Source organism: Colobus angolensis, unplaced genomic scaffold, assembly GCF_000951035.1.
Source record: "Colobus angolensis palliatus isolate OR3802 unplaced genomic scaffold, Cang.pa_1.0 Scaffold71, whole genome shotgun sequence".
Classification (NCBI taxonomy): Eukaryota; Metazoa; Chordata; class Mammalia; order Primates; family Cercopithecidae; genus Colobus; species Colobus angolensis.
In genome coordinates this window covers 10,604,661-10,625,643 of record NW_012120821.1, presented here as the reverse complement: position 1 = coordinate 10,625,643, position 20,983 = coordinate 10,604,661, and the positions used below count along the sequence as shown (strand labels likewise).

General features: G+C 39.9%; 2 protein-coding genes across 4 annotated transcripts in view; one reads left to right on the top strand and one right to left on the bottom strand.

Annotated features, from left to right (window-relative positions):
* Nucleotides 1-20,983, bottom strand: part of RAB14 (RAB14, member RAS oncogene family) — a 44,173-nt gene that overhangs the window by 12,801 nt on the left and 10,389 nt on the right. Inside the window, exons 1-3 of one of the 3 annotated variants that reach the window (XM_011927394.1) lie at nt 10,160-10,613; nt 1,866-1,924; nt 676-729 (exon numbers count right to left, since the gene is read on the bottom strand). In XM_011927394.1, coding sequence (XP_011782784.1) covers nt 676-729; nt 1,866-1,917 — 106 coding nt within the window. In that variant the 5' untranslated portion in view covers nt 1,918-1,924; nt 10,160-10,613. Of the gene's footprint in view, nt 1-675; nt 730-1,865; nt 1,925-10,159; nt 10,614-20,983 lie in introns of those variants that run through there. The other 2 variants (XM_011927395.1, XM_011927397.1) reach the window with 2 other exon arrangements.
* LOC105501435 lies at nt 9,334-17,945 on the top strand. Its single transcript, XM_011927398.1, has 4 exons — nt 9,334-10,123; nt 16,276-16,371; nt 16,921-17,022; nt 17,851-17,945. The coding sequence occupies exons 1-2, from the start codon at nt 9,493-9,495 to the stop codon at nt 16,278-16,280; spliced, it is 636 nt and encodes a 211-aa protein (XP_011782788.1). The 5' UTR covers nt 9,334-9,492; the 3' UTR covers nt 16,281-16,371; nt 16,921-17,022; nt 17,851-17,945.

Genomic DNA, 20,983 nt, shown 5'->3' with positions numbered 1-20,983 from the left:
CCTGGCTAATATATACTTCTTCTTATACAATGACAAGTTATATATGTCTAAGCCAATGAACAAATTTATTAGTCCTTTCCTTATAATGAGGCCACTTAAAACCTAAACCCACCATTCTCCAGTATAAGGACACAGACTGCTGGGTACTTCATAAAATGTTACATCGAACTTCTGTAGTAAGCAGCACAAAAATGTCAAAGAAATAATTTCAACTATACAGAAACTTTCAACTATGTTTAGCATATCAGTTACAACAAACTGGTCTCTTCTATCACCCAAAAAAGCGTAGAAAGAATTCCATTTTAAGTATTCCAAATCTGTTATTTAACAAATGATAAAAGCAGCAAATTTCTCCTCATAAGATAATCAATTCCTTAACAGAAAGTCAGAGAATAAAAAGATTGTTTGACATTACTGTATGTATTTTTAAAAATTATTTTAATATCAAGAAATCAAAACAAGTGAATCAGATTATATATACATATAATGTGTATAAAAATCAACACTAAAATATGCTGGTATATTTCATTTTATCTGTACCCATTTAAAAAAAGTACAAATATAGTGAAAGATTATATTTAAATGCATGAAGTACACTGAAAATGACACTTTTTAAAAAGTAGAAACATGACAATAAAGAAAACTATTAATGTTTACCTCATGTATTAAACTTACATTTTTTTTCTGTAAATTGATGAAGCAAGCAAGATTTTCCTACTCCCATGTCCCCTGTTTAAAAAAAAAAGAAGTTTCAGGTGGCAATTACATTTCTCAATTTTATGCAATGACTGCTATATTCCTTACCATATAACATATCACAAGTTTCTGGGACACTTCACAAATTTTTATTTTCCTACTTTACAATGATTTGAAAGTTTTCACTGTGAGACACAAATGGAGTATTATTCCCAATCTTTAGCACTGACAGAATTTGGCTGTAAATTATTACTGCTAATAAATAGCCACCAGCTGGGAAGTGCTTATTTTTTAATGGAATTTTTTTACTTTGAGCTGTTTCAAAATTTTATGGGTTTTTGTTGTTGTTGTTGTTGCTGTTTCCTTTAACTCAAGCGTAGAAGCAAAAGATTTCAAAAAGTGACAAATGGGGTAGCATGTAACAAGCAGAAATAACAAACTGAGTTCTGGAAGCTTGATTCACTAGGTCCCTGTCTTATACTTCTTGTATTATTCTATGAAAGAAAAGAATTTGCATTACATGAAAACCCCAGGAGAAAAGATGTCATCTCTGACTGTACTATAGCAATGTTAACCCTTGATGAGGGAAACATTAGAAAGGACACATTAAGTTCAACATGAAAGCAAACTGTTCTAATGTGAACAATTCATTGAAAAACTTGTACTTTCAAATGTAGTTTTATGTTTGGATAAACAGCATTAAAGACTTAATTTGAGCAAAACCTTCTTGAAACTTAAGAAAAAAACACCAATTAAGAAAAAAGTTTTTTATGTATATTACACAATTGATTTGGAATCAAACAATATTCTCTACCACTTTTTCCTTATAATGGAAACCCAGGGGGATCTGAGCACTTTCACAGTATTTTAGGAAAGTTTCTGCACTCCTTGAAACACTGATACTTCCTAGCATCAACAAGCTTTCAAGCAGCCCTCAAGAACAACGAACATCACTTCACAAGGTACCCACCAGCACTGTACCACAGAAATATCCAGGGCCACAATGCAAAAGCTGCACTGCTAATGCAAAAAATGAATCTCATAAAAGGAGCTTTAGTTTTACAGTAAGAAAATCAGTCACTCCTGAAGCAGTATTGTTTAAGTATTAGCATATAAATATTTTGTAAGTTAACCTTTTGGGAACAAGAGTGTAAGTTAAATAAACTTACCAATAATAATATATTTAAAGATGTAAGAGTAGTTGTATGGTGCAGTTGCCATGGTGGCACTAAAAACAAAGAAATCTCTGTTACTTCAGAAGGAAAGCATATACAAGTAATTCAAACAGATCACTGCTATCCTTTAAAGGTAGAAAAGGACACTGAATACAAACAAATGTCAGTTACAGTAAGTCAGAATAAAATTGCATTTCACAAATTGATCAAATACACAAATTCTCTTGGATGAATGATGCTTACACATTCTCATGTGCTATCCACAGAAATATGAGAAACCAGTTATACCAATATTTAAGAAAATATCCACTAGAACTTAAAGTATAATTTAAAAAAGAAGAAAATATCCAGTAAGAAGTTTTACTCTGAAAACTTTCAAACAAAAAAATCTTTATAAATTTAAGTTAAACATCACTATAAATAGCCTCCGCTCCCTTTAAAGTTCCCTTCCCTGTTAACTGATCAAGTAAGTTACTAATGATCTACTTGTTCAGAACTCTGATTTTAAACAGAATGGTATACAAAGGAACCACTTAATTTACAAACACAAAACAACTTTTTACTCTACTTTAAATCAACAACAGAGCATCCAAAGAGCAATGGTATGATTTCCAAATCAATGTTGGAACTAGACTGAATCACATGAAACTGTTCTTCCTAGATTTTTCAAGTCAATTTTATTGGCATTTTCATATGGCTCAACCTAATACAGGACTTGCAGATTATCTCACACACACACACACTTTTTGAAGACAGAGCATCTCACTATGTTGACCAGGCTGGTCTTGGGTCTTGAACTCCTGGCCTTAAGCGATCCTCCCATCTCAGTCTCCCAAAGTGCTAGGATTACAGGCATGAGCCACTGCACCCGGCCAGATTAACAACATAGTAAGTGCTCCCCATCTACTATTCTAGGGACTGAGAGAAATAATGTCATAAAATTGTACTTAAGGTTGCGAAATTTGAAAGCTTGTGTATTAGAAGATATTTCAAAAGATCACAGCCCATTTCTTGCCCTCAAATAGACTTAACCTAAAGAATTCTAATTTCTCTCCTACTTGAAAAGAAAACAAAAAACTTTCCAATTTATTTAAATGAATGCTTTGAATGTGTAAGACATTGTGCTAGGTTCTAGAGAGAAACAAGGGGGTGAATTATAAAACTGGGAATAACTTTCAATAAAGTTTATTCTCAAACCAGCTTTCAGCTTAAGACAAAAACTATTTATACAAATAAAGATTTCACCTCATTTTAAAAAGTCTGACTTACAGTATTTTTAAGCCTGGCTTTTAGTGTTTCTGTCAATGTCACATTACACAAGCCAGACATTTTATATGACTGGAAAATTTTATTTACTGAAATTATCATCTTACTATATACCATATTGCAAGCAAAAGTTTTATATAATTAATAACATTTAACCTGTAGAAAGAATATATATTTAAAACAAGTGTATTATTATAAGGAAAGTGGAAGTTGTTAATTACAGTAAAGTATTAATCACTTCCACACACTAGTCTTCTCACTTAGCTGTCTGTATTACATTTAGTGAAAGTAGAAGCCCTGCTACCCATTCCAGTTTGGCATGTTCTAACACATTTATAATCAGTCTCCTGCATCACAGAAAACTCCCATAACCAGTTCTTTCAGCAGAGAGAGTTTTTCTAGTTAGATTAACTCTGATTCTGAACATTACAACAACTTTATTCCCTTTTCCAGGCACTAGGGACTCAAAACTTTTAAGAATGAACTTGGTCCTGAGACTAAAATTGGCCTGGATTATTTACCTGATCTCTCAATTAGATGCCAAACATAAGGGGAAAAAATAATCTCTTACATTAAAAATATTTAAAGATTATTAACTTCTTAACCTGAATTCTTCCCAGACTCTTTCTTTCTAATCAATTTTTAATTCTTCTAAATTCTTTCCCCTTTCAAACCTGGGTAAAAGTAATCACTTAGTCACCTTCAAATTATTGTCTCTCACGTGCTCTTCTCCTTGATTTTTCCTAATTTCTTTCCCTCTTCAAACTAAAGGTTGTAGCTGTACATACTTTGCTCCTTCTATTTTATGTTAAAGCTATGACTTCTAACAATCCCAAATTTCTACTTCAAATGCTTTAAAGACTAATCATAAAATTATGGCCCAATTTTAGTTGTACTAATTTGTGTACCTGCTAATTATCACACATTCATTAAATGTGAGATAACTAATTTTGAAAATGTATCTTAAAATTACAAACATTCATATAGTGGAAACTATTTCCAAATAAAATAAATGATCGCTATTTCAGATTGAATACCAGGGCTCTGTCTCACCTCACCACACATTTTTCTTGCTTGTTTCTTTAAAAATTACAAATAAAAACCATACAAGCAGAATTAAAGGAAAACTACTCAAACTTACTAATTTCAGTAAACAAAGGCAGAAAACATCTAACACTGTAGCCATCAACACTCACAACAGGTCTTCCTGTCTAGGTTTACATATATTCCCATTGTTGACTGATATTAATACATTTCAGTCAAAAGTATTTGCAGTCAAATTATATTCAAATACTAAATATGCTTAATGTTGCTTTAACAAAAGATTTCTCAGTCTCATTTCTTGAACATGAAACACACCATTGTTAAGGTGAGGAATACATTTTTACCTAACTTTGGACGGGAAAAAAGTTCTTCCTCTATTATTTAACAGTGCTTTTGCTTTACTTAGAGAACTCTTAAGTCTAAAAAAAAGGACATGAAAGGCTGATCTAGTTCAAACTCTGAAAACATGAGCCCACTTAACATTACAATCCCCATAATTTTTTTTTTAATCTTGGTAATAGTCTATAACTTGTATAAACTACCGGGACAATTAAAATTCACTTTATTCCACATTTTACAAAAAGTATTTGAGTCAAGTTCATATGTAAATAAAAGATCTTTATTGCCTTTAAAGGAAAAAAGTACTACATATTTACACAACAGGCATTCAATACATAATCAACAATTTGCAAACTAATAACAAATACAATTGTTAGTTACTATTTATCGGGCACTTGACATATGACAGGCAATGTGCTAAATATTTTACATACAATTTCATTTAATCCTTACTACTATCCTATAACATAGTTAATTATTATCCTCATTTTACAGATGAGGAAACAGACTCTGCAGGTAACATGTCCAGGTCACACAGCCAAGTCTGTACTGAACCTAGGACTGTTTTGACTGAAGAGATCCCCTCTTAACCACCACACCATCCTGCCCTCTCCACCGTCGTGCCTCCTCCACATGGTTATGAGATGTACCATATAGCTCTGCAGTATTCACTCGCTTAATTATAATTTAATATTCTGAATAAGATACATGAATTACATTCAGAAGATGCACTGCAGTCAGAATTTATAGATATAAATGAATGGTAATACTAGTAATACTAATTTATAATACCATAATTCATCTACTTACAAAAAGTTTCTTGAGAACACTTGACAGTAAACCATGTAATGATCTATGCTACTTTTTCCTATACTGTCTTACATAATTCTTACTTAATTCTCACAACTCTGCAGAGTCATTATCATTATGTCTATGCAAAAAATTAAAGAAACTGAGGTTTGGAGAAATTCACTCATTTGGCCAGTGTTATAAAGTTTGTAAATGGTAGACCTAGAAATTGAACCCAGGCCTGATTCCAAAGACCATGATTTTCCCTAAGTTATTATTAGCTTATTTCAGGCATGTACAGGTAGACTGATAAAATAAAAATCAGAGAAAGAGGAAAGATATTAGTGCATGTAAAATTTAGCTATAAACTACCCTTGCTGCCAAGAGAAATATTTACTAAATGCATAGAAAACACTTAAAAATTGTGCCATGTATTCAACTGACTCCTTAAAGATATTAATACGCTCAATATTGTTTTAATAAAGGATTTCTCAACCTCATCTCCTGAACATGCAACTACCAGTTTTCGCCATTATGGAAACATACCGTTTCACCACTGTGAAAACATACCATTTTTTATCACCATTTTCACCACTGTTAGGGTGAAAAATATATTTTAAAATGGGGTATGCCATCTTGTAAAATTCTGCATATTTTTTTCACTCAACCACTCAACAAAATCAGACACATTTTCATGTCAGTACATTTAGATCTAAATGATTACTGAACACATATTAAACACTAATTATTGTTGTGACAAAAATAGAATGCATGGTTTCTATTTACTGAATCGACACCTTTCTAAGATTACACAGACATATAAACGACTAGTTTTGAAACGTGTAGGCACAGATGTGAAGGTATACACTACCAAACATACTGCTTGTGGAAATGTGCCAACATTGTGGAAAGTAATCAGTATATTTAAAAATCTTAACAATAATCCAAATCATCCTTTGGCCCAGATATCTATTTAGAAGTATCCTACATATACAAAAGCTTCAGTCCATAAGGCTACAGGTATTAGCACATTTAATGTACCATTTTTACAGCAAAAAACTGGAAATAATCTATCAGCAAGGAAATGACTGAATAAAGTACATCTGTACTACAAAATAATATCCATCTAGTTTAGAAACCATTTTGATCGATACGCATTAACCTGGAAATACCTCCATGATTTTGCTAAGTGAAAAAACACATGTTGCAGAGTTTTATGCAATAGCATACCCCACTTTCAAACACACACACACACACACATTCAACCCTATATTCATATAATATGAAATACAAATCAAATTGTAAAAAATACACGGACAGGAGAAAAAGGGAAGAGAGAAAGTATTAACTTTTCTTTATAGATCCCTGCACTGACTTATTACAATGAATTAAAAACAAAATTTTCTCTACCAATAAATATGTGAAAAGTACTTTCCATGTAATTTTAATACAGGTTAAAGAATACCCAAACAAGAACAAACAAAACTCCCACTCATAACATTCCCAACATTATTTCCACATTTACTGATAATAAGGGGAACTTATGAAGCCAATAATACAATTCGCCTCAAAACAAAAAAACCAATACTCAATAGTAGAGGGCATATTTTTGGTTTTTTTTTTTTTTAACAGTTTAACTACTTACTGTTCTCTGATTTTAAAAACTGTTACATAGCTATTCTACTCCTTAGAACCGACGATGTTACTGTATAATTTTTACATAGCTGATCCAAGACATAACAAGGGAAAAGCAACCCACTAAATATTCCAGCTGATTTAATCCTTATCCTTATTTCCATTGATAAGTTTTGTTTGTTTGTTTGTTTAACATGCATGACGTTTTGTTAAAAATATCAGAGCTGAGATGGACTGCTTCTGTGATTCCAACATGAACGTATCTGTTAAGTATCTACTAAGCACAAAGCACTGTGCCAGGCTTTGGCAAGATAGCATGATCAAAAAAGACAACACTGTGTCTGCCTTCATGGAACTCAAGAACAGAAGCATTCTGACTTGCTCTAAAGGCCCACTAAAATGGACTACTAGTACCTGATTTGTCAGTCAGGTGGATAAAACTTCTGTAATCTAATAATCTAATCTAATAAAAACGAGTGGTCAATTTCCTCAACAGTAGTACAAAGAGCCCACCCACTTAAAAAAAAACAAATCTAACTTTTGACAATATACTTAATGTCACTTTTATATAAATAATGATTTTAACAAGCTGGATTGCTTAATGTGGCAAGAGAAGTAATTTTGATGATCTTCTATATACAGAAAATAAAGTATTCTAATACTGGACCTCTGTTCACAGAAAGAAAGCACTTAACATCCAAAAAGCCAAAAAAAACCCTGCACTTATTGCTAAAGTTAAAAGGATTAATAGTGAAAATTTTACTACTGATACTGTGTCTGAGATTTGCTTCAAAATAATCTGGCAGGGAGGAGGCAAGTGTATATAGATGAAGCAAGACTGATCACTGTTGACACTGGCTGATAGGTATATGAATGCTCAGTATGCTACTTTATTTTGTATATATTTAAAATTGTCTAGATGAAGCTTCTTAAAAGTACAGTACCTCTAATGCTTCTATTTGTAAACTGCTGTCTTTAGCCATGCCTGGCATTTTTAACCACATAAAAATGTTTCAAGCCTTTTTTAAAAAAACATGAAACATCTCTCAATAGCCTGAGTTTTAACATTTTATTTACCTTAATCAAGTTTCCTCCACTAGCACAGTATCTTACTGTGACTATGCAAAGATATTTGACATTGATAAAAATGAACACTCCAAATTCTGTTGCAAAGTTGAAGTATGCAACAATGATAAAGTTTAACTGTAATACAAAATAGCAACAACTTTTTAAAATGTAGCTTTAATTTCAAGGAATTTTTAAATAGCTATTACATTCTAAGGTTTTACGTCTTTACAATAACTGCCATTTATTGAGGGCCTAACACATGCCAGCTACTTTATAAACAAACTCTAATCCTAAAAACTCATTTTACAAATAAGGAAACCAAAGTGATCTACCCGTGGTCATAGTACTACTAAATGGAGAGTTAGAATTAAGGTCCAGGTTTAACTCTACACGTAGCTCTCCAAAGCTATGCTCCTCTCTCATTCATTCAAAAGATATTAAACACCCACTATGTGCCTAGCACTGTTACAGGCACTGATTTACTATATGCCAAGCAACGTGCTAAGGGCTTTCTTTAAAACCCATTTAATCCTAGCAACAACTCTAAGATGCAGGTTCAATTATCCCCTTTATAGATAAGGACACTGAGTCTGAAAGGTTAAGTAACTTGCTTAAGATCACTTAACTAGGAAGCGGCAGTAATGGAGGGGGAACCCTTGACAGTATGACTCCAGAACTCTTAAACACGACATACCTTTATAAAGTAGCAGGCATGATCAAATAAAACTGCCTAAACAGAACTTGGAAGAAAAAATGTGGAAAGGCTTGTGGGGAATAAAGGGGTAGGAGCTGGATTACTGCAAGGTCAAGTTTATCCTCAACAATCAAATCTAAATAAAAGAGAGCTGGTTCCTCTACAATATTTACCTTAGAAAAATATAAGAATTTTTTAAAGGCAGTTGGGATAGTAACGAAATGAGCAGTAAACTTTGCAAGAGTTCAAATCTGGGCTCTGACACTTGCTGTGGGGTCACCAGGAAGGCACCTGTCCTCTCGGAACCCGTTTCTTCATACACAAAATTGAAATCCTGGCATCTCTCCTTTGGGGTTTGTGAGCATGAGGATTTGCCAGTGTAGTGGCTGACTTTATGGACTTTAGGTCATAAAGGGGTAATCAGCTGTCATCCAATGCGAACACAGTGAAAAAGGAATTAAGTTGTAACTACATTATAAATGGTCATGCCTGTAACCGTAGCCTAATTTTTGAGTGTAGTACAAAAACCACCAGCCACAGTGTGAGCCAAAGCCAGTTTGTAATATACCATCATCAGCCAGACACACATCACAACTGTGGGCCTCAGTTTCCTCACTTATAAAGTGGAGACAACTTATCTCTGAGGGCTACGCGGGACAAGATAAACACGTACAAAGACACCTAAGTATGTACCTGGCCCACAGTTAAAACGCTTAAAACACTCCAGTTCTGTCGTCTTCTCTTAAGATTCTAGAAATGCCACAACTTTCTCTTCATTGTTTCTAGATGCTCTGTAGCTTCAGGGCCATAGAGGCTGTCCACGCGTCTCATAGGAACGCACCAAAACCAGGACATCGCAAGCACAGGCGCATAGACCCCGTCCCTGGCCCGGCTGCAGGGCCGGACTCCCCACATCGACAAGGACACCGGAGTTGCCCCGAGATGCCGAGGAGGCTGCGAAGAGCTGCCTTTGTACTCAGAGCCAGACGCGGCCTATGGGACGGGACCGCCACGTCTGGGGCTCTCGGGCTGCAGGGCGGCGCGGCACGCGTGGGTACACCCTGCGGGGGCGGGCTGCGGCCGCGGAGAACAGCGGCGAGGAGAGGGGGGCCTGCGGGAGATGCGGTCCTGCCCAGCCGCGCCGAGAAGGCGGGGAAGACGAGGCCGGAACACACCCTTCCCTGCACGCCTCTGAGCGCCCCGCGGGGTGGGGTGGGCAGGAGGCTCACGCCGCAGCCGCGCAGGGGACACCTCCGCCCCCGCCCGGGAGTCCTGTCAGGCCGGCGCCGCGGCGCTCACCGCCGACCCCCGGGATCGCCGCGGCCTGACGGGGCCTGGACCTGGGGCGCCGCCCGCCCGCAGCCCCGACTTCGCCGTCGCCACACCCGCCCCTCTGAAGAGCCCGGCGCGAGGAGGCATCAGCCGGCCGGACACTGCGGAAGGCGCGGGTTACCTGGGGGGTTGCTGGTGGCTGGGCAGCTTTCCGGGCGGGAGGGGGGCGTCAGGACGAGGAACAGGAGTGCGGACGCAGCGGGAGAGGGCGGGGGCGGTCGGCCGAGGCCCCGGCAAGTACGCGGGCAGGCCGAGAGGTGCAGACGCGCCGGCGGCAGTAGCGGCAGTAGCGGTGGCAGCGGTGACTGCTCCTGTGGCTCCCTCAGGATCTTCCTCGGGCTGGTCCAAGATGGCGGCGCTCCCTGCACAGGGTTTCCTGTCACCCTCGCAATGGGCCGGACCACAAAAGAAGGGGGAGAAGATGCGCGCGCAGCTGGCGGAGCCCGGAAGAGGGTGGCCGAGGCCAACCCGTTAGCCACGCCCCTTCCTCAGCCCTCACCTCTGGACTTGTCGCGCCGCCGCTGAGGCCCGCCCCACCGGCGCTCACGCCCGGAGGGAAGGTGGAAAGCGCGTATGCGCAAGCGCAGTCGCGTGTCCGCGCCTCTTGGGGGAGCTACTGCGCAGGTCTGCGTGGAACCTGGTGGGGTGCGCCTGCGTCTTGGGGAACTAGGGTTGTCGCTCTTGGAGACTTTTAAACTATTTTTAAAACCAACATTTACCACTTATTGGACGCTTACCGTATACTGGCCACCGTGCTAAGCGTGCATTTACTTCATTCATTCAAAGTGTATTTATGGGGGCATTTACTATATATACTGCTATATGCATGGTATATAGCGGTGAACAAGCCAGGCTAGGTCCCTGTCCAACAAACCTCGGAAGCAGGCATCTCCATTGTATCCATGGCGAAACTAAGGCTTGGGTTGGTCAACTCCCTTGCAGTTAGGAAGTGACCCTGCATTTCATCTCGAGATATTTTGACTTCACTTTGAGGGTGCCTTTGACAGGGAGAAAGAAATGTGATATTTTTCACAATTTGTCTACCATCTGCCATCTTCCAACTTGATCTGCCGTTATTACTGCCCCAGAAGGTTTCGTGCTTTTCGGGTGCAGGGCCACGTTTTGACTTCCTTGGGCCTTAAGCGCTTTTGCCTTATGGCTTGTATACACACACACACACACATATTTCACACACACATAAGTTAAATATATGTATACGTATTTAACTTATATTTTACAACGGCATTGATATAAAGAGGACGTACCAATATTATATAACAAAATATTTTCTTTGACCTAAAAGTTCATTTTTTTCTTGTGACTTTAAAAGAACGTAAGCCGGCCGGGCGCGGTGGCTCACGCCTGTAATCCCAACACTTTGGGAGGCCGAGACGGGCGCATCACGAGGTCAGGAGATCAAGACCATCCTGGCTAACACGGTGAAACCCCGTCTCTACTAAAAATACAAAAAAATTATCCAGGCGTGGTGGCGGGCGCCTGTAGTCTCAGCTACTCCGGAGGCTGAGGCAAGAGAATGGCGTGAACCCGGGAGGCGGAGCTTGCAGTGAGCCAAGATCGCGCCACTGCACTCCAGCCCGGGCGACAGAGCGAGACTCCGTCTCCAAAAAAAAACGTAAGCCAGGGCTAGCAGTCTGCGCCTGTAATCCTAGCTAATGGGGAGGCTGAGGAAAGAGGATCGCTTGAGCCCAGAGGTAATGGGCTGTAGTGCACTGCGTCAATAGATAGGGTGTCTGCACTTAAGTTCAGGAGGGAGGGACCCCCCAGGTTGCCTAAGGAGGGATGAACCGGCCCAGATCGGAAAGGGAGCAGGTCAAAACTCCGGTGCTGATCAGTAATGGGATCACACCTGTGAAGAGCCACTGCACTCCAGCCTGGGCAACATGGGGAGACCCTGTCTCTAAAATAAATAAATATTCATTTTTTTTGGCCCCTAAAAGTATTGGAGGCCTTAAGCACTGTACATACTGCGCTGTGCCTAATGGATAAGGTGGCCCTGCCTTAGTCCCCCACCCCCACATTAAATCAATCTTTCTCTTAGCATTCAGGACCTTTTATGAACTGATTCTGCTATGAACAAGTGAGGTTTCACTGGAAAAGTGTGTGACAGTTTGTACATCTCATATTTTCAGAGAGACCTGGTAATCTAATGGTATGCAGTTGTGCATGTCACTTGATTTCTCAGATTGTCAGTCTTTTCTGAAATATGGGTCTTTGTGAAAATTAAATGGGATAATATGTGCAAAATGTCTGGTATATAATAAGAGAGGGAAATGATTATTACATGATAATCTAATATAGGGTGATATTGAAATCCCTTTGCAACCCTAGAGGTCTAGGCTTCTATTTCCATATTCTTTAATAAGTATAGTTTGTTGTCACACTTTAACATTTTTGAAATTAAGAAATTTGCCTGAGCCAAGTAAAGGAGAAAACTGTGAACCAATGATCATTAATTGCCCAGGTATGAACTTAGAACTTAGACCTTAGCTAGTAAGCTTCCTTATATCCAATTGTCACCTGAAGGGAGATCTTTATGCATAGCTGATGTTTATTCAACACTTACTATGTACCAGGAACTGTCCTAAGAATCTTGCATATTTTCTTATTTAATCCTTACCACATCCCTATGAAGTCAATACTGTATTTATCCCATTTTATGAATAAAAAAACAATGAGTGTCATACAGATCTAAAGTTGTTTAGGTGAAAATTGGGTGGGACTTGAATCTGGCCACATGTGACCTCAGGGCTCTACTAAGCCCTATTCCATGTCCTCCCTTTATTTGCACTTGTAGCACAATAGCCAGCTTAAATGCAGGTCCCTAATTGCTGCATTCCTATGTGAAAGACATTACACTTTGATGCAGCTTTGAACAGAAACACTCTTGTGGATGCAGAGTGCCTGTCACATGCTAAGTAATGCAATTAAAAAATAGTAGAAATGGTCAATTATTATAATAAGTCCCAGAATTTTCGAAGTTAGGAGAGTTACGTGACCACTTGCAGCATAATTAAGAGGGACTGTCCATTGGGTGCCGAACATCCATTGGGGTGTCTACTTAACTTTTTTTAAAAGCTATTTCTGTAAGAAGAGATGTATACTTGGAATATTCACTGCAGCACTGTTTGTAATAACAAAAGACTAGAGACAAATGAAATGTCTATCACTAGAAAGTTGTAATAGTAAATTATAGTATGCATATACTGTGAAATACTATGCAGCCATCAAAAAGAATTAGGCCCATGTATATATCCTGATATGGAACAATGTCTAGGAAATACTTGGAGGGAAAAAAGCGAGGTACAGAAAACTAAATAGTATGCCAACATTTGTTAAACTGTAAGAGAAGGGCAAAGAAGACATGTATCTTTATATAACTAGACATTGAGAGGGGTTTATTCCATGTATACATCTCTTCCTATTGTCCTGGATCTGTTGCTGAAGCCCAAACTCGAAAACAAAAAGTCCACAAGGAGCCCACATTCTACACTGAAAGAACTGCCAGTGGCTGGAGTCAGCTGCCTTCTAGCAGGGCATTTGAAGAGCAGTTGTTGAAGAAGTCAGCTCTTCCACCAAATTCTACCTCCACTCCACTACTCCCTCACCTATTCCCCATTTCCAACCCCCTCCCCACAGACACACCATCACCAGTAATCTGTGGAAAGAAAGATTGGAGACATGGGAGGGAAGTCAGCCTTTGGGGAAATTGTAATGTCATGGAAAGAGACCCCTTCTTTCTGTCCCCTGCAAGGGGACTGTATCCTTATCTAGAACCAAGGGAGAGAGGCTCCAAAAGAATCACTAGTGAGGATTGGATGTGCCTGCAGGCAGATGGGACTGACAGCTCCCTGGATATCTATCTGTTTGGGCAGCACTGATCTGCTCTGCCCCATTGCTTCCTGCACAAAGGAGAACACAGATGGAGAGAGACAGCATTGTAGGGGCTTTGGATGGTGTGGGGAGGGCCTTAGATGCAGAGGGACTGAAGTTGCTTCCCCTTATCCCTTCCTCACACCTTGACTTTCTAGTCCCAGATTGGAGTAAGGCAAAGAAATGTCCATCAGAGAGGAGTGTGGCATAATGACACAAGCTAGCCATCTGCTGGAAGATACAGCAAATGTGTGAGGGGTCACCCTATTCCTGGGGAGATGCATGGGATCCTCCAGGTGCAGATTCTTTGTCATCTGCTCTGGCTTCATTTCTGCTTGTATTTTTATAAATTGTTTTGTAAAAAATAGATGTTATTTTATCCTTCATCTCTTCCCAGAGCCTAAACAATTAAAGTCATTTTCAGATCTCTCTACTATGTTTATTTAAACAAAACTAATTCATCTCCTTATTATAGGCTTAATTTTATTTGTTCATTTTCTTCTTATGCTTGTGAATTTTGGTTCATAGGCTTATCTTGAATTGGAGATTCCCCCCTACCCTATGCTTACATGGTTTTGGAGTTGCCACCAAGCCACACTCAGACTTTAAAATACTAGTGTCCCAATTCCTGAAGCCATATTGAAGATTTAAAAGAACTAATACAATTTGTACTTTGAATTTTATTATCACATGTGTGTTCTACCTAATTTTAAAAACTAGCATATTTTAATGTAGTTCATTGATTTCCAGTGATACAGAATGTAATTAGAAAGAAATGGTCAAAAAAGCTAGTTTAACCAAAAAAAGTTGAGGTCGGGTACGGTCATGGTGATATGGCCATTGACATTAACCAAAAAAGAAACGGCAATTAATATACTTCAAAATTTAGTAGGTTGACAAAGAAGTCAAAATCAAGGGCATGAGACTCGTTCGTCTCTGCGTATGAGAAAGGATTAGATTGAACTTATCACACTAAAAAAGGTGATGCATAAATGTAATAAATACATTCTATATTCAATTGTAAAAGAAATAGTGTGTCCTTTGAAATAGTGCCCTTTTACCTCCCCATACACCGTATACCACCCCTCCCAAAAAATATCCTCTAGTGTCATAGCTTATGAGGACTTGGCCCATGACAAACAAATAAATCATATTATAAGGTAAAAACCATGCTTGAAATTTTCCCAGGAAAGCACCACACTGGAGACTCATTTATTGTCATTGAAGCGTTCCTTTGGCTGACAACCAAAAGTGGGTGGTTTCAATTTAAGAGGCCATGTTACATGAAAAAAAATATGCATCTTTGGACTTTGTTTGTTTATTTCTTTGTTTTGAGACTGGGTCTGGCTCTGTCACCCAGGCTGGAGTGCAGTGATCTCGGCTCACTGCAACCTCCACCTCCCAGGCTCTGGCCACCCTCCCACCTCAGCCTGGGACTACAGGCATGTGCCACCATGCTTGGTAAACATCTTTCAACTTTAGATTCACACTCAGTGTGGCACACCGTGAGATCCACATGGAAACTGAGACCTACTGAGAAAACAGATCTAACTCATTGCATGCTCAGTCCAAGGCATGCACTTATTCAGAAAAAGGGAAGAGAGATTGGTATCTAAATGATTTCTTTATTGCTTTTTCTGACTTTGTAAATTTAGTTGAAATAATTCGAGTTAAAAGCATGTGTGATGTAACACAACTGAATTAAACTGATGATGAAGGTGCTGTTAAGGACTGAGATTTTACTCTACTTGCAAGCTAACAAGCCAGCCTGCCAGTTTCATGGATACAGGCAGAAGATGTGAGACTTCTGAGTCAAAGACAGACGACTGTATTATTCACAGCACAGCAAGCAGCATGAGCATCAGCATATATGCATCAGTTCTCTTTGTGCCAAAGCCCCATGGGCAGTGATATGAAGGGGTACCAGTACACACAGTGGATTGTGTTACATAAGAACCCTGAGATTAGGGAAATCACATCTTTTATAATGGGAAGTAGTTATATCTATTTTTGCTGTAGAGGGAAACACTATCTCTATCCTCCAAGCCTGCCCTACAAACATCCTTGAAAAGACAGTCTAGGACAAAGGGCAGTCAGTGCCTATGCTCACAAAATGTACAGAAACACGAGACCCATGGAAGGTCATCTCCCAACAGGGGCAGGACTTTTTGTGTTGGATATAGTATTGTATTTGGCAGAGGGAGTTAACGAGTAAATGGTATGCTATGGAGGAAAATATATGGTTTTGAGACTCAAACTGACCTCAGTTTCATTTCCTGTGACCTTAGACAAATCGCTTAACTTCTCTCTTTTTGTTTCCTTCCTGTCTCACTCTGTCACACAGACTGTAGTGCAATGGCACGATATCACCTCACTGCAGCCTCCACCTCCTGGGCTCAAGCAATCCTCCCACCTCAGCCCCCCAAGTAGCTGAGACGACAGGTACACGCCACCACATCTGGCTAATGTGTGTGTGCGTGTGTATTTTTTGTAGAGACAGGGTTTCTTGATGTTGCCCAGACTGGTCTTGAACTCTTGAGCTCAAGGGATCCACCCACCTTGGCCTCCCAAAGTGCTAGGATTACAGGCATGAGCCACTGCGCCTGGCCCAAATCACTTAACTTCTGTGAGCCTCAACTATAAAATGAAATCTTTCCCACCTGTGCAGTTCCCTTAGGATGCCCATTTGGGGCTTTATGCAGGACTGAATAAATAGCATTCCTTTGCCTTGTCTGAGTTCTGAACAAAAAGATGCAGAGGAAGGCCAGAATATTTTCTTTATTAGTGATATTGTCAGGTTGGAGAAGAAGATTTTAGGGTTGGTAGCTGAAGGGTGCCACTAATAGTGAACCCCAAAAGTGGGCTGCAAAGACTAGGGCAGGCCTCCTGCTGAAGGGGGCAGGGTGAAGGAGCAGCTCCCTCCCTGTCAGAAGAAGTGCTGAGTTGGGCATGACCAGGTATTCTCAAATGTACAATCCTTCATCTTTCCAGGAATGGATGAAGCACGGAGAGGAACCAGGAATGTGCTCAGAAAAAAATCCTTCCTCAATGAAACCAGGACTAGGGAAAGGAGGTTCCCCTCTACAATCCATGGTGAGCAAAGAGTGGGGCTTAGAATTAGCAGAGGGTGGGGGGAAAAGAAGTAGCAGAGGAAGCAAGCATAATAGTACCTAGTAAGAGGGACCCAAACTGACAAGTCAGAAATCATCCAACACTGTAATTGGATTTCAGTCCCAGCCTTGCTTCTTAGTAGCTGCGTGGCTTTGGAAAGTTCCTTAAGATCTCTAATTCTTCATTTCCTTGTCTCAAAAATCTGGAAATAGCAGCATTTAATACCAATGCGAATTATTAAGTGAAAATGAGGCAGAGCATGAGAAGCTCTTAGAGTAGTACCTGGTAGGCAATAAACACTCAGGAAACACAGGCTGCTAGAATTATTTCTAAGAGCCAATACATAGCTCCTGAAAGTCATTTCCCCAAATAAGTTAGGAAAGAAGAAAACCTTTATCTGCTGTCATGGAATTCACAGAGATCAGAAAGTTTTCTTCAGAGTAATACAAATAATTGGGGAGAAGAGATGAAGAATGAGAAACAGGCCTCTCTATACAGCATCTGGGACAATTTGGGCTAGGCTTTTACTTTCTCACATTCTCTGTGCCATGAACACACACACACACACATGCACGCACGCACCATAGACCAGTCAATATTCATCTAGAGCCAATATAATAAATCCCTACTCTCAGCACAGGATATTGCCTTTATAGATACATTAGTCAGGAGAGGCTAGGTTTTACTATGTAAGAAATGACTTCAAAATCTCAGTGGATTTAAACCTTATCACAAAGGTGTGCTTCTTGCTCACTCTCTATATCCATAATGTGTCAACTGCTTCCCTGTTCCACACTATCTCCACTTTAGGACTCAGGCTGACAGAGCACGCTGCCTCTCTGTATCTCTCCCTTTCTCTCTCTAGAACGTCGTCAGATGCCACAGAAGAGGGAAAAGAGACCTGGTGAGTGATGTGCTAAGTCTTCAAGCCTCTGCTCCAAAGTAGCACACGTCACTTATGCTCACATTGTATTAGCCAGAGCAAGTCTTACAGCCTCATATTGATAGAGTTGGGGTGCATAATTCTCCTTTGGGGAGGTGAATATAGCTGGACGTAACCCAATCTACCACAGTGGACTCCCCAAGAGCCAGAGAGACAGCCAGCCACTGAGAGCTGCTAATATCTGGCTGATCTGGGCCTTCTCTTTGCCTCAGTTTTGCCCTCTGTGCAATGGAGATACCAGCACCCATCCTGTGAACCTTACAGAGAAGGGCTGGGAATGCACGTGGGATCACCAGCATGCATGTGGTTTGGAAACTGTAAAGTACCACATTTGCATGAGAGAGTTTCAATACCAGTATGAGTGCATTGGAAGGGATAAGAACACGTTATAAACTATTTCACCCCCTCTCTGCCCACAGGAATGACTTGCCGAGGTTCTTAGCCCATAACCAAGCACTGGGTAAACCGCTTTACTTCATTCAGTCTTCACAATTACACCACAAGGTAAGTAATGTTATCAACTCCACTCACAGATGTGGAAACAACCTGAGTGTCCATTGAGGAATGAATGGATAACAAATGCGACGCATGCCACATTTGGGGATATTGTTGGTAATAATGGGAAGTTATTCAGCCTGAAAAAGGAAGGAAATGCTGACACATGCGACAACAAGGATGAACCGTTATGCTGAATGAATTTAGCCAGTCACAAAGAGACAAATAGTATAGGATTCCCCACTTATATGAAGTACGTAGAATAGTCAAATACAGAGACACAGAAAATTGGAGGGTGGTTCCCCTGGTGGGTAGCGGAATGGGGAGGTATTATTTAATGAGTACAGTTTCAGTTTGGGATGATGAAAAAATTCTGAAGATGGATAGTGCTGGTGGTTACACAACAATGTGAATGTACTTAATGCTATTAAATGGTACACTTAAAGGTGGCTAAACTGGCAAATTTTATATTATCTGTATCTTACCACCACAAAAAAGTATACGGCAGCAAAAACAAATAAACAAAACCGAAAAAACCACAAGTCTTAAAATGCCTTGAAACTTTGAGCAATTTGGCTCACACAACAGATCCTTTAGCCACTATGTGAGTAGGTGATGGTATTTTAGTAGCCTGATAATGCTAATAAATACTTTCAGGTGTAAAAGTTGCTCTTAATAATTAATTGAGGATCCGGCTGGGATGGGGGTGAGGTAGATAAAGCACTGAACTGGGAATGAAACCTTGAGGTTAGGACTTAGCTGAAACCAGCTGTGTGACCTTGGCTAGGTAACTTCCCCTCTCTGGGCCTCATTTTTTCCTATCAGGAATGTGGAGAGGTTAGTTGATCTTTTCAGTTCAATTTTTTTTTTTTCAGACCAAAGGACCACAGTCTTGCAGGGCAGTTCGAGTAGATGGGAGTCTATCCCCTCTGCCGTTCTCTCCCAATAACCACCTCCCCACCAAAAGAAAAAAAAACATAGGAAAAAAAATTATTTTTTGAAGGGCTTTATGAATTGGACTTCTGTTTAAGAACTTTAAAAACAGCTGGATAAGGGAATCTCTGAGGGCTCTGATGTTCTGTATTCAGTTACTGGTGAAGCTGTGAGATTAAGAAGAGGCCGCTGGGTTAACCATGCAGTCATTCATCAATGACTAACGACTGGGCTCGAACCTGGGCTCCTGTCTCCTCATGTCCACTTAAGCCCTTCAGTGACCACCTTCCCATTTTTCTGTAGAGGCCCTTATATTGGCAGACAGGGAAGAAATTATAGATACCTTTTAACTGAGCCCTCATAATGCAGATGTGATACTCTACCTTGTTTTAACCTGAGTGACTCTCTCCTAGCAGAGAGAGCCAGACAGACTCCATTTTAGTTTCTTCATTTGTAACCTCTTTTCCCCTCCCTCCAGGCATAGCTAGTGTAAAACTGACTCATAGCACGTCCAGGAATGCACCTGTTGATAAGATATTGAGGTGAGGTGCACCAGCAGCTCCTGGGGGTGCACACGGTGGATGGCACCCAAAACCCCTCCATCTATCTTTTGTGACAGTTTAAGCCCCTGCACCTGGAAGTGTTTATTTTTTTGTAACTGCGTTTGTAACCAATCAATTTTTTAACTTTTTGCCAGTTCTGCTTCTGTAAAAATTGCTTCAGCTAAAATCCCCCCTCCCCTATTTAGACCACAATATAAAAACAAACCTAGACCCTTCCTTGGGCCGAGAGAATTTTGGGCATGAGCTGCCTCTTAGTCACTGGCTAACAAAGGACTCTTTAATTTGTCTCAAAGTGTGGCGTTTCTGTATAACTTGCTTGGTTACAACACAGATAAAAACAAAACAAAACAGATATCCCAACAGCTACACAAGCAAGCATTTTCAGAACTGAGACTGGAAACCAGACTGTGGAATCCTTATCAGTTGTTTCTCTGAGGTTTAAATTCCAACTCTGCAGTTATTAACTCTGAGACTTGGGCAAGCATCTTAATCTCTCTGGGCCTCAGTTTCCTCATCTGTAAAATAGGTATGGTGGTCCCTAGTTTATTGAATTGTTGTGAAGGTTATAAATGTGTAAAATCCGCCTCCACCATAGCCCCCAATCATTTCCCACCCTCTTCTCTCCCTGCCAGGGAGTCAGTGCCCTCCTGGAGGAGGCTCACAATACAGCCTTCGTGGTTGATTCTGGGCATTGCTTCAGTACAGACTAGAAGTTATTTTAGAATCCCCAGAGCACGGTATCTGAGACAAATGAAGCTAGACATAATTTTAAAAGCATTTTTTATGTTTAAAAGTCTTAAGTCTTTTGGTCTCACTCCTTGGTCTTTTTTTTTTTTTTTCTCCGAGACGGAGCCTTGTTCTGTTGCCCAGGCTGGAGTGCAGTGGCGTGATCTCTACTCACTATAACCTCCTACTTCCTAATTTAAGCAATTCTCCTGCCTTAGACTCCCAAGTAGCTGGGACTACAGGTGCACGCCACCATGCCTGGTTAATTTTGTTTTTTTTTTTT

What these genes read in the sequence shown, in the direction of transcription:
- LOC105501435 (XM_011927398.1), top strand. Translation starts at nt 9,493, where the DNA reads ATGCTCTGTAGCTTCAGGGCCATAGAGGCTGTCCACGCGTCTCATAGG.